Source organism: Orycteropus afer, unplaced genomic scaffold (genome assembly GCF_000298275.1).
Source record: "Orycteropus afer afer isolate SDZICR_OR568_19922 unplaced genomic scaffold, OryAfe1.0 scaffold00289, whole genome shotgun sequence".
NCBI lineage: Eukaryota > Metazoa > Chordata > Mammalia > Tubulidentata > Orycteropodidae > Orycteropus > Orycteropus afer.
In genome coordinates, this window is record NW_006921876.1 from 1,380,645 (window position 1) to 1,393,414 (window position 12,770).

Here is a 12,770-nt window from a genome sequence, read left to right on the forward strand (position 1 = left end):
CTTCCTTCCGAGGAGTGGCTGGTGGGTTTGAACCGCCAGCCTTCTGGTTAGCAGTCAAGTGCTTTTAGCCACTATGCTACCAGAGCTCCTGACACAGGTATTAGTATTATCTATTTTACAGTTGAGAAACATGAGGCACAAAGAAGATAAGTATCTTGCACAAAACCACACAGCTTATGTATAGCAGAGTCAGTACTCATGCCCAGGCACTCTGGTCCCAAGTTCATGCTCTTAACTAGTACACTCTGCTGCCTCCTCTTCCTGTTCCTTCTGTAGTTGTCAGTCAGCTTTTTTCTCTTTGCCTTATTGTCCTGCTGCCACCACCACACTCAACAATCAGCCAGGAGTTCACGGAATGATTATTATGTGTCCAGTGGGGGATGGGGTGGGGGTGGGGCCACAAGGAGGTTGGAGGATTGCTAAGAGTGTTACAGATGAAGGAGATGGCAAGGGTTGTACCCCAAGGAACTCACAATCTAGTGCAGCAGGAAAGATCCAACTCCCTAGGAACAAAAAGAGCAGTGCCAGGCAGGATGACTACATTGGCATTGACTTGCAGTATAGTAGCACTTCAGAGAGGGTGGTCTCAGCACGGACATTCTGAGAAGACTTTGTGGGGAAGCTGGGATGTGGCCTAGGCCTCAAAGGATGTTTTATCATATGCCAGCAGATGAGACTGACTGCTGTCCAGGCAATAGCGATGAAGGAGATGTGGGTTCCCTCCAGGGTCCTCCTCTTGCTTCTTAGTCATGGGTTGAAACTGGGGCAGAGGCTGCAGCCCTTAACCCATGACCTGACTGCCTCACACCAAGGCTGCTGCTGCTTTTGGCTGCTCCTCCCCAACCCCACCTAGGTATTACTTAGTCTCTCTGTGCTAAACCTTCTTGGGCTACTTATCAGGGAGAGATGGCCAGTGGACAGTAGATTGAGGAGGAGTAGAGGTGAAAAACTCTGGTGGTATAGTGGTTAAAATATTCAGCTGCTAACCAAAAGGTGGAGGTTGGAAAGTATGAGCTGCTGCACGGGAGAAAGATGAGACACTCGGCTCTGGTAAAGGAGCAGCCCTGGAAACCCTATAGGGCAGTTCTATTCTGTCCTCTAGGGTCACCATGAGTCTGAATCAGTGTCTTGTTTTGTTCTTTTTGGACCAGCGGTTGAGGGACAGGGAACTAGTACAGAGCCAGGGAGGGGAGAGGCCTTGGGTCAGAAACAAGTATCCAGCCACTGGGGAAGGGCAGGTGTGACAAAGCAGGGTTTGTGGAAGCTGCCCGGGAAGCTTCTGTCCCCTGCCGTCATTTCCTTCTGAGCCAGAGAACAATGGCTCAAAAACAAGTGCAGCCCCTGCACTTTCCCGCCTCCTACACACACACACACACACACACACACACACACTTTCTCCCTGGCTGAACGAATGGAAAGCCTGAACCCAGTTAGGCCCGAGCTCCCTTCCGCAGGTCTCTGGGAGCGTCGGGGACTGCCCCTGCCCCCGCTCTCTGAGACCTGGAGCTCAACAGCCCTCTCAGGCACTTTGTCCCCTCCCCTTCTCCTTCCAGACCCTCCGCTCGGTCTGCAGCCAGAGGAGAATCACCGAGGGATGAGGACGCCACAGCTTGGTAGTACGCCCTTTCTGCTTTCTTGGTTCCGACTGCGCAGTGCCCAGGAGCAGGACAGAGCCTGAACCCTTGTCCTCTCCCTCCCTCACCGGGGTCTGCAACTGATCTGACCAGCGAGCTCCCTGCTGCATGGAACGGCTGCAGAAGGTGTGCGGGGGCTGCACCCACTCCCCGCGCAGGTGGGGTGCCTAGGGCAGGGGGTGATGGTGCTTGCATGCCCAGGAAGTATCAGCTTGGGAATCGAGGGTGCCACCTGGTGGTTGCCCACAGCGCAGCACCCCGGATCCCCAGAGGCCTAGGGAAGACCACCCAGCCCCCAGCTCCAGCCCACGTTCTCAGGCTTCTGAAGAGCCTCTGCCCCCGCCGCACCCCTCACACCCACGCATATACCCACTCTCCCGCCTTCTCACTCTCCCCAGCAACCACTTACCTCCCCAGGGAGCGTGAGCTCCTCCCGAGGCTCCAGTGTTCCCGGCTCTCCCTCCAGCATCGTGGTGAGTCCCCCTCTCTGACCCCAGAATCCTCAGTCTGGGAGGAGGGAGGGTACTCCTGGGCAGCTTCACTCTGAGCCTACAGCTGATGATCCTACCAGTGCAGGAAGGGAAGGAGAACCCAAAAATCCAGAGAAGGTTCTTCACATTTCCTTTCTACTGGTATGGTCTTTTTTGTTACCCAAATTGCTGGGTGAAGGACTTTTTTTTTTTTTTTTTTTATGGTGACAGTCTAAATCCTTAAAATACCAGAATTTTTAATTTATAAGAATTGACATCTAAAATGGCTGCTCATTTTCTTCTTAATAAATGATAAATTTGGCTTGTGAAGCCAGGATTCTATGGGAAGCTTTTGGCACATCTGTTCCATTAGTGCCATTTTCCTTCAGGCCAAGATGGACAACCAGGTGCTGGGCTACAAGGACCTGGCTGCCATCCCCAAGGACAAGGCCATCCTGGATATTGAGCGTCCTGACCTCATGATCTATGAGCCCCACTTTACCTATTCCCTCCTGGAACACGTGGAACTGCCCAGAAGCCGAGAGGTGAGGTGGGGGAAGGATTCCACCAGTCACACTGGTGGTAGATGGCGGACAGAATTCCTCTCATGTTTTACTTCCTGGAGGCAAGACTTAGCAAAACAAGAAAGGGAACTGTACATAGTAATCAATCAGCTAGTAAATCAAGCAACCAAGTGTTTGTGTGGCATGCATTGAGATAGCTCATGGTCAGAGTGTAGCTCTGAAAGAACAGAGCAGGGGAGGCTGTGTTCAAATGGCAAAAGCATAAAGAGCATGGCATGGGGAGGAAGGGTGAGAATAGGCAGAGAGAGCAAAATTTATGGAAAGAATCCAGGGAAACTGAACTCATAGGCTGGAAGTCCTAGCTGTGTAACCTGTGTGACCTTGTGGTTTCAGTTACCCTTCTTATAAAATAAAGGTGATACCTCTGCTCATCCACCTCACAGGGTGGTCACAATGCATGAGGTAATGCATGTGTACTTGTTGTTGTTATGTGCTGTGGAGTCGGACCCAACTCATAGCGACCCCTCCTTGGGTTTCCAAGGCAGTGTCACTACAGAAGTAGATTGCCCACGTGTAATTAGTAAATGGTATTCAAGAAAGGGAGTAGAGTCGTGGCTGGGCAGTGAGATGGGCCAGACAGTGGAGTGACTTAAATCACTGGCCAAGGAGCCTGTAATTCATCTTTGGATGTTTGCTGGTATTGTCCCTTCCATTAGTTCTTAGACTGTGAGCACAAGGCAATAGCTACTCTGCAGTAGACCCTCAAAGGACCAGGTACACTGCTCCAAGATCTGTGTGCTTCTTTATGCTTTAAAGAGAAGAATGACTTAGAACTTTGTCCAGGAGAATACTACAAAGAAGAATGGAAACCCAGCATGGAGAATTGGCAATGATCTATGAGAGAAGAGGTAGCCCAGGAGTTGGCCTGGAAAGGGTGTAAAGCTGGGTGAGGGATGAAGTGGCTACTCTAGGGTTCTAGGGATGAGAATGTAATCCTACCCTTGTGATCTGATCAGCTCCTCTCCATTCACAGCGCTCTCTGTCACCCAAATCCACATCCCCCCCACCATCCCCAGAGGTGAGTCTGCCCCATACCTGAAATTTGCCCAGCCCTGCTCTGATGGGGCCCCAGCTCCAATCCCTGTAAGTCCAGACAGCTCTGCATAGCCTAGGGGATATGACAGAATCAACAGACAGGACTTTTCTGGCCAAGGTATTGGTTGGACCTCATCCTGTCCACTGGCCAGCTCTGTATCCATCTGTCTGCCTGACCTAGAGCCTCATTTGATCCTTTTGCTCCCCGGGCCCAGCACCATCAGCAGGTCAAGACTTCCTCTGCCCTAGAGTTGGAGTGATGTAGTGTGCTAGTGTGGGAGGACAGAGATTGGTAGAGTGAGGTGAAGTGGTGTATATATGGTTTGCGGAGGTGGTAGGGTTGGGGACATGGGAACTGCAATGAACCACACTTCTGCTCCACAGGTATGGGCAGAGAGCCGGTCCCCTGGAATCATCTCTCAGGCTTCAGCCCCCAGAACTACTGGGACACCCCGGACCAGCCTGCCCCATTTCCATCACCCTGGTAGGTTTTACTGTCAGCATAGGTACATACTTTCTCTGGGTATTCTCTGGGTATCCTCCAAGAGCCTAAGCCCCTTATTCTCAGTGCCCTGCTCTCTGGGGTAAGACTCACCACAGACTTGGCGGGACCCTATGATTTCAGGACCCCAGTTGCTTCTTCCCTCCAACCAATCAGAAAAGTGCAGAAAGTCCCAACCCCTTGAAGGGTATTCCAGGAACTCTGATTCTGTCTTTGCTCTTGGCAGGAGCCAGTGAATTTCCTATCTTCTCCCATTCCATTTAGCTCCCTTCTCTTCACCCACTCAACCCCCTCTGCCACCAACGTACCTTCCTTCTCATCTCCTCTTGGTCCCTCTCCACAGAGACCTCCCACCCAGATTCCAACATCTACAAGAAGCCACCCATTTACAAGCAAAGAGGTGAGGATTTCCTCAACTTACCAGAGCACCCTTTCCACATGCTGGGAGACTTGTGGTTGTGGTTGTGGTTGCTGCGCTGGTGGGGAGGGTGATGGGAAAATAACTATACACAATAGTTGCCTTGTTCTCTTTCTTCTGCGTTGCTTTTATGCCCACTTTCTCAGAGATGTGGAGGGAGAAGTGAGAGAGTTGGGGGCTGAGGATGGAGGAAGAGTTGGCCTTAGGGGTGGGGTGCATGTGGGCTGACTCTGTCCTCCACTTGCAGAATCTGTGGGAGGCAGCCCTCAGAGCAAGCACCTCATTGAGGACCTCATCATTGAGTCATCCAAGTTCCCTGCAGCCCAGCCTCCTGACCCCAACCAGCCAGCCAAGATAGAAACTGACTACTGGCCATGTCCCCCATCGCTGGCCGTTGTGGGTAGGAGAAACTGTGGGGAGGTGGGGAAAAAGGGATGCCCCAGGACACTCCATCACTAACCTCCCCCTTGAAGACCCGTGAACCCACCCCCATCCTCATATACTTTTATCACCCTCTTGAAACTCAGCCAGTTCACAAAGAGCTCTTCCTCCCTACATTTCTATGGGCCTTGGTTTAAGTGGCTCTATATGTTAGTCATTCATTCACTTTCCATTCATCTAGATTACTCAGAAAACATTTATCAAATTTCTGCTATGTACCAGGCTCTGTGATGGGAGCTCTGGGAAAAAGAAAGATAAATGAGACAAACTTTTGGTCCCTAATGAATTTAAGTCATGTGTGTGTTACCTACCCAGTTTCACTGCAAGGCTAGGAAATATTATCCCCCTCCTTTCCCGCCCCCCCCAAATAACCTATAGTGTCCTCTTTAAGTCCAGCCTACTCCTGTATACAAAGCCAGCACTTGATAAATATTTGTTGAGCGACTGAATGACGCCTACTTTTGCTTGTGTTTCCTAGAGACAGAATGGAGGAAGCGGAAGGCATCTCGGAAAGGGGCAGAAGAGGAGGAAGAGGAGGAAGATGATGACTCTGGAGATGAGATGAAGGCTCTCAGGGAGCGTCAGAAAGAGGAACTCAGTAAGGTAGCATCTTGCTACCTGCCGCCCAACCTGTCTTTGTGGGGGAAAGTTCTGCTTCTATAACTAATCCAAATGGATTTATGCCAGAAAAATATCCTTGGTAGAAATGTGAGAAGTCCTGCTTCTTTCTCAGGATTTCAGTGTGCTGTTTTTTAAGGGACACCTGGACTTTATGCTGCATTTGGGGGAAAAAAGCTATTTGATATTAGGGTCTAAAGCACAGAAAAGAGTAGTCCTACTAGTGCCAGGCTTTACTAAGCTGAACAGAAGAAGAAGAAGAGGGAAGAGGGAAAAGGAGTGTGGCTTACTGATCTCAAGAGGAGGAGAGTGAGTGTGTCCAAATGCACTGTGGTGAAGCATCAGACAAGAATGAGAGGCTCCGTTGGCTCTGGACATACAAGAGCAAGCCACTTGAGAAACTCTGTCCCTAGTAGATGGCTTGCAAGGGCCTGTGTCCTGCTTGCAGTATCCCTACCTCTGAACATTTTGGAGATTTAAATGAGCATTTAAATCTTAGACTCATCTTCCTTTCCCCTTCCCCAGGTTACTTCCAACTTGGGAAAGATGATCTTGAAAGAAGAGATGGAAAAGTCATTGCCTATCCGGAGGAAAACCCGCTCACTGCCCGACCGAACGCCCTTCCACACCTGTGAGTGCCATACCTGTGAGGGGGCTCGGATCATCTAGCCAGACCCTGAGGCCAGTCTGTAGAATTTTTCATATGCCCAGCACTGTGTTACTATGGGTATGAGAGACATATAAGATGTAGTCTCTGGCTTAAAGCATTTGTACCCTCCTTAGGGAAATCATGATTTAAGTCATGTAACAACATTAAATAATAAAAGATAGTATCAGATAAAGCAGAATTAGAAAATTCAGTTTAGCCAAATTTATGGATTGTTGTTGTTGTTGTTATGTGCCGTCGAGTCAAACCCGACTCATAGCGACCCCTCCTTGGGTTTCCGAGGCAGTATCACTACGGAAGTAGGATTGCCCAACCTTCCTTCCGAGGAGTGACTGGTGGGTTTGAACTGCCAGCCATCTGGTTAGCAGGCAAGTGTCTTAGCCACTATGCTACCAGAGCTTCTGTAAAGATTTACAGCCTCAGAAACCCCAGGAGGAGTTGCTATTAGTATCCATAAATGCTTCTAGGCCCTGTATTAAGCAATGGGGACATAAAAAGTAAAAATACCATAGTCTTTGTTTTCAAGTAGTTTACAGTCAATGAGGAAACCTGATGTGGAAACTGGGGTTTCTTACAATGTAGCACATGTTCTGGTAGGGTTTCAGTGGGTGTTTGAGGATACAGTGTCAAAAGCCTGGGGTCAGAGGGTCAGGGGAAGCTAAACTGAGTCTTGAAGAATGAGACAAAATGAACCAGGCAAATAAATGGGGGAAAAGGGTATTGCAAATATTGAGAGCATATGGGAGCAAAGGCAGAGAATGGGAACAGACTAATCAGCTTAGAGACTCACTAGTCGTCTGGAATTAGCCCAGAATGTGTACCATGGAGTGGTGGGAAGTGAGGCCAGTGAGATGAGGTGGGCCAGGTTTTGAATGCTGGGCTCCTGGAAACTCAGTGTGCCAGCCTGAGCTTCCATAGAGTATGACAGAGCACATTGGGCCCCAAGAGGGAGCAATCAAGACCTCAAACATGGCAGCTGAAAGAGCTCTCAAAGTCTAGCACCAGAAGCCACACAGTGTTACTTCTATTGCATTCTGTTGGTCAAAGCAAGTCATGGGTCCAGCCTAGATTCAAGGGGAGGGGAAATGGATTCTACTTCATGATGAGGGAATAGCAAAGTTTCATTGCAAAAGGCATGCCAGATGGAGATACTGTCTTTGGAAACCATCTGTCATACTTCCTAGAACTCTAGATAAGGGCTAGAGATATATACAGGTCCACAGAAAAGGAAATGGGTTTGAGAAAGAAAATCAGGAGGACTCAGTGGTTAATTGGATGAGGGAAGTGAGGGAGAGAGGAGTAAGTCTTCTGTCTTGAGTAACTGGGTGATGACAAACCTAGACCTGTGATAATCCAAGAGGCATGTTTTCAGGGAATGAGGAAGACACTAGTTTTGGACATATGGGGTTTGAAGCACACTATACAGGATATGTTGTACATAGGGCTGCTATGAGTCAGAACCAACTTGACAGTGCCTAATAAATATGAGGATCTCTGGTGGCTTAATGCCTACGGCATTTGACTGCTAACCAGAAGGTTGGCAGTTCAAACCTACCAGCCACTCTGGAAAAGGAAGATTTGGCAATCTACTTCTGTAAAGATTTACAGCCTCAGAAACCCCAGGAGGGGTCGCTATGAGTCGGAATCAACCCGATGGCAGTGAGTTTTTAATAACAAATACAGGACATATAGGTGGGTACTGAATTTGGCTGAGTCAGAAACTTGGGGAAAGAATTGAGGTTAAAAGAGGGTCTTTAGCTTATATGAAGGACTTCTGGTGGTGCAGTGGATAATGTATTTGGCTGCTAACTAGGTCAGCAGTTCAAATCCACCAGCTGCTCCATGGAAGGAAGATGGGGTGATCTATTTCCGTAAAGATTTATAGCCTCAGAAACCCAGCGGAGGGTCACTGTGAGTCAGAATTGACTCTATGGCAGTAAGTTTGGTTTTGTTTTGGTCAGCTCATGTGTAGTAGTAAAACAATGAGAAAAATAAATGAGATTGTGCTGAGAGAAAAGGGAAGGGAAAAGAAGGGAAGAGCACCTAACTGTTTTCTGGAGAATACTCACATTAAAGATCCAGTTGGAGAGTTGGTTAGAGGGAGCTCAGAAAGGACACAGAGCCTCAGGACTCGGTGTCTGGGCTTGAAAGGAGGAAGCACTCTCACTCTCTGAGGGAGGGGACACAGATGTGGGTGTGAGCCTGCTTAGATCTGGGAGCAGTCCAGCTCAGAAGTTAGGGTTGTCTGTTGTAAGTAAGAGGAAGGCTTGGTGAGATTGGCAAAGGTTCAGAGTAACTGTGATGGGAAAAGAAAATGACTGTGGCTCAAGGCAACTTGCTCTAACCGAGATTCAAAACCACCTTCCATTTGTAGTGATGCTATGGCTGTAGATTTTCTGAACAGCTAGGGCAGAGAAGGAGATGGGTTGATCCAGGCTTAGCATTTTGTAAGAAAGGTGCTGAGGGACTGAGCTGCTGAGGGGAGGTGAAAGTGGTTAACGTAGCCAACCGTAGGATTGAGGCTGAGTATGTAAGGGAGGAAGGCCTGGGGACTGAGAAACTGGAGGTCTGCCTGAGACTGATGAGCAGGTGGAGCGGGAATGAGGCTGAGTGAAACAAAGGCCACAAAGTAGGATATCTGGCCTTAATATTTCAGGGATAAAGCAGTTGTCAGTGACAACAAGATCTAGAGTATGGCTGTTTGAAAGGGTTATCTGATGTGGAGTGGAGACGAAGGCCACTGGAATTGGGGGATTCAGGGAACTGTAAGGTTAACATGTGGCTAGGATATCCACATAGCCACTGAAAGCTCCCAGGATTATATTTTAGTATGGGTGGGAATAGTTCCAAAAGACATTTTAAGAGAGTGTAGAATAGTTAAGGCCTGAAGAATGAGGTTGCTGTAGGGATGCTCCAAAGATTGGATTCAGCTTTAATCTCCTACCAAAATTAGCTCTTTAACTTCCTTTTGGCTCATAAGGTTAAATAGCCAAATAGCTACTTCAGCATCACTATTGACATTTCTGAACCTGGGCATGATTAATTATCATGTGATTGCATGTTATCAGCCTATCTAATCAACCTTAATAATTTCAGAATTATGTCATTCTGATTTAATGGTAATACTAGAATAATCATCTTCAAACATTACTAAGCATTCTAGAAGTAATTTGAGTGAAAATCTTATGTGCTTTATAAGTTGATATTCTATCCATCTGTTGAAGTGGAAATGTATATTTATTATGACAAGAGAGAAATGCTTCAGTAATGAATGATGATTGTGAAAGCTTAGAATTTTCTATGCAAAAACAAGAATTGTTAGGGAAAAAAATGAGGTCCTGGAAACATATCTTGTCTTCACCAACCTTGCAAACAACAGATTTTATAAGAAGGCTTTAAGAAGATAGTCCGCTATGTTTTGAACCTATGGAAGCTAAACATTTCAATGAAAATGCCTGTCAAAACAGTTGCTATAAAATTCTAACAATTTCTAGTAATTGGAGACGAAGGGATCTTTGAAACTGCCCAAGCTAAGAATGTTAGGTACAAAGTTCTTTCACATTACTGAAAATAAATCATCATAAATTGTAATCTGCAGGGCTTAAAGGTTTAGTGATATTATTAAATGTGTAAATTGAAAGTGACAGCTAATGATGCGGATGTACAGCATATTGACTGCAGGTGTGATCTAGCTGCTGACAATGCTGAGGAAATTCTTGTTTATATTATAATATCAAACATTTAAAATCTGAATAACATTGTTAACAGTAAATTACAATACTTTAAAATCATTTTGATTAAATTTTAGATTTATTTATGTATCCCAGCGGGTTCGTTCTATGATGGAGATATTTGGCTTTGGCTGAATATAGACTGTAACACTCAGGCATTTGGCCCAAATGTGCACTTGCTGCATTTCTTGTTAGAGAGAAGGAAAAGGTGTTATAGACAGGTCAGAAGTGCCAGTACTGTGTCACTTGCTGAAGGTAATGGGTAGGTGCTGGAAGCCACCAGGTTCCTCCCAACCGCACTCTCCACTACCTGACCACCTCACGAATGACTGTCAAAGGGACTGAACCTGGGCCTCTTGCTCTCTTCTAGCTTTGCACCCTGGAACATCTAAGTCATCTTCTCTCCCTGCCTACGGCAGAACCACCCTGAGCCGGGTAAGGTCCCTGGGCCAGACATACAGACTGTGGGAGAAGTGTACATGTGGGTGCCTCTGAGAGACTGGGCCATTAGGGCATCCTGGGGAAGCAGGAGACCCTCAAAATGAAAGGGAAAGGTGAGGGGGTCCTCCCAGCTTCCTTCTGATACCTCCGTGTCCTTTCTAGCTACAGTCCACAGACTTCAGCCCATCGGAGAGTGAGACTGGAAGCTCAGGTGAGAAGCATGCCAGGGGAGCTGGGAAGAGGTTTAAACAGGTTCCCTGTACCATCTGTGTCTGTGATGTGGGCAGGGTTATGTGGCTGGAAGGCTGGGAGGCTGAGTTGGGAGAAGGTTTAGAGGCTTTCTGACTTGGGAGCTGCCTCTGAACATTGACTCTTCTCTTCTGCAGGCCTGCAGGTGAGTGCCTTCTGGAGGGGAACACATGGAGCACCAGAAGCCAGGGATAGGCCACTGGAAGTGGGGGTGGGAGGGCATGGGGCCACAGAGCTGCCTGGTGAAGACATAAGCCACCCAGGGTAAGGCTGGGAAGGTCTCCCTGCCCCACTCTGGCTCACTGCGGCTTTGGTCTCCCCAGAACGGAGAGGGCCAGAGGGGGAGGATGGACCGGGGGAACTCCCTGCCCTGTGTGCTGGAGCAGAAGGTGAGGGGCAGGGGGCAGAGCCAGGGGAGGTGGGCAGGGAACGAGCTGATGGGAGAATAAGGGCTAGAACCATCTCTCTCATGGGTGGGTGCTGGGAGAGAAGCCAGGGAGCTTGAATGCGCTGAGGGCCCTCCTGGAGTTCATGATGGGAGGGACATCAGGGAAACCGGGCAAGATGTATGGCAAAATGGCATGAGCCCCAGATGTTCCCTGCAGGCTGACAAGGGGGCTTTGTTGAAGAGTTGAGGAGATGACGCTGCCAAGAGAACTCTGTAACATTGCTTCTCTCCCCTAACCTCCAGATCTATCCCTATGAAATGCTCGTAGTGACCAATAAGGGGCGGACCAAGTTGCCTCCAGGTGTGGATCGGATGCGGCTTGAGGTATGTAGGGAGAAGGCACTGGATGGGTGTTATGAGGCTATCAGTGGGGCATTGTTCCCTGCCTGGTGAGGGAAGATGGGGAGCCTCTTTGTTTGAGTACCCCTTTAGCCAGTCAGCCCAACCCCCTGTCCCCCACTGTTCCTCTATTCCCAACCTAACCAAGAAACCAAACTTAGTGCCATCAAGTAGATTCCTACTCATAGCAACCCCCAGTTCTAGGGTAGTAAATCTTTACGGAAATAGATTGCAGGGCAGCTGGTGGGTTTGAACCACCAGCCTTCTGGTTAGCATTCAGATGCCTTAAGTACTGCACCACCAGAGCTCCTTTCTGTTCCCTAAGCTGCCTATTACATCCCTCTGTATATCTCCAATAGAGACATCTATCAGCCGAGGACTTCTCAAGGGTATTCTCCATGTCTCCCGAAGAGTTTGGCAAGCTGGCTCTGTGGAAGCGGAATGAACTCAAGAAAAAGGCCTCTCTCTTCTGATTGCCCCCTCCCTCTCCATGACCATCCCCTCCCCCTCCCGCTTCAGGGCTCTGGAGCTGGGGTCATGAGATCCCGAAGCATCCTCTTCGCCTGGTGGGCTGGGACCAGTCATCTCTTGGGGGAGTAGTAAGTGGGGCAGGGGTGGGATTGGCTCTATTCCCCAGGTAGATGGGGAGGCCAAGACCTCTGCAGTCCTGGGGTTGTAAAGCATGGACTTTCTTCCCCATAATGAGCCATCGTTCTGTCATCCCTGGTTCTCACTGCATAGGCAGCTCCTCTGGACTCTAGCACACAGAGGGTTAATGTTTGTACCCTCTCTCTGCCTCTCACCCCACACACGGGTCACCAGAAGAGGGTGAGGAGAAATCAAAGTAGGGGCTCAGTAGTCAGTGACACTGTCAGCTTTTGTGAACAGAGTGGGTATTGCCCTGGTGGAAGCTGGTGGGAGGCAGGAAGGAGCCAAGCAGGAGAACTCCAGGACCCTGTGTACACCCAAGCACTCTGCCATGCCTCACTTTGATAGCTTCCCCTGCACTTACAGACTCCTGCTTCTTTGGCTCTAGAAGGAGCAGGCTAGAGTGCTGACCTCCAGCAGGGAAGTCAGCCTTCCCTCTAGCTCTCCCGTTCTCAACTTGCAACCCTCAAGCTTTGAAGCCTCTTGCTCAGCTCTGTGGCTTCCCTAGAAGCCTTGGCTTAGAGTGGAGATGTCGCCTATATAAA

At 48.7% G+C, this 12,770-nt stretch overlaps 1 protein-coding gene across 1 annotated transcript; it reads left to right on the forward strand.

The window, feature by feature from the left end:
- Positions 1-1,742: 1,742 nt before the first annotated feature.
- Positions 1,743-12,050, forward strand: DMTN (dematin actin binding protein). The gene is made up of 15 exons (XM_007950801.2): positions 1,743-1,760; positions 2,033-2,107; positions 2,494-2,649; positions 3,662-3,706; positions 4,108-4,207; positions 4,569-4,625; positions 4,891-5,043; positions 5,563-5,687; positions 6,228-6,333; positions 10,471-10,535; positions 10,704-10,752; positions 10,928-10,935; positions 11,114-11,179; positions 11,482-11,562; positions 11,937-12,050. The coding sequence occupies exons 1-15, from the start codon at positions 1,743-1,745 to the stop codon at positions 12,048-12,050; spliced, it is 1,218 nt and encodes a 405-aa protein (XP_007948992.1).
- The last annotated feature ends 720 nt before the right edge of the window (positions 12,051-12,770 follow it).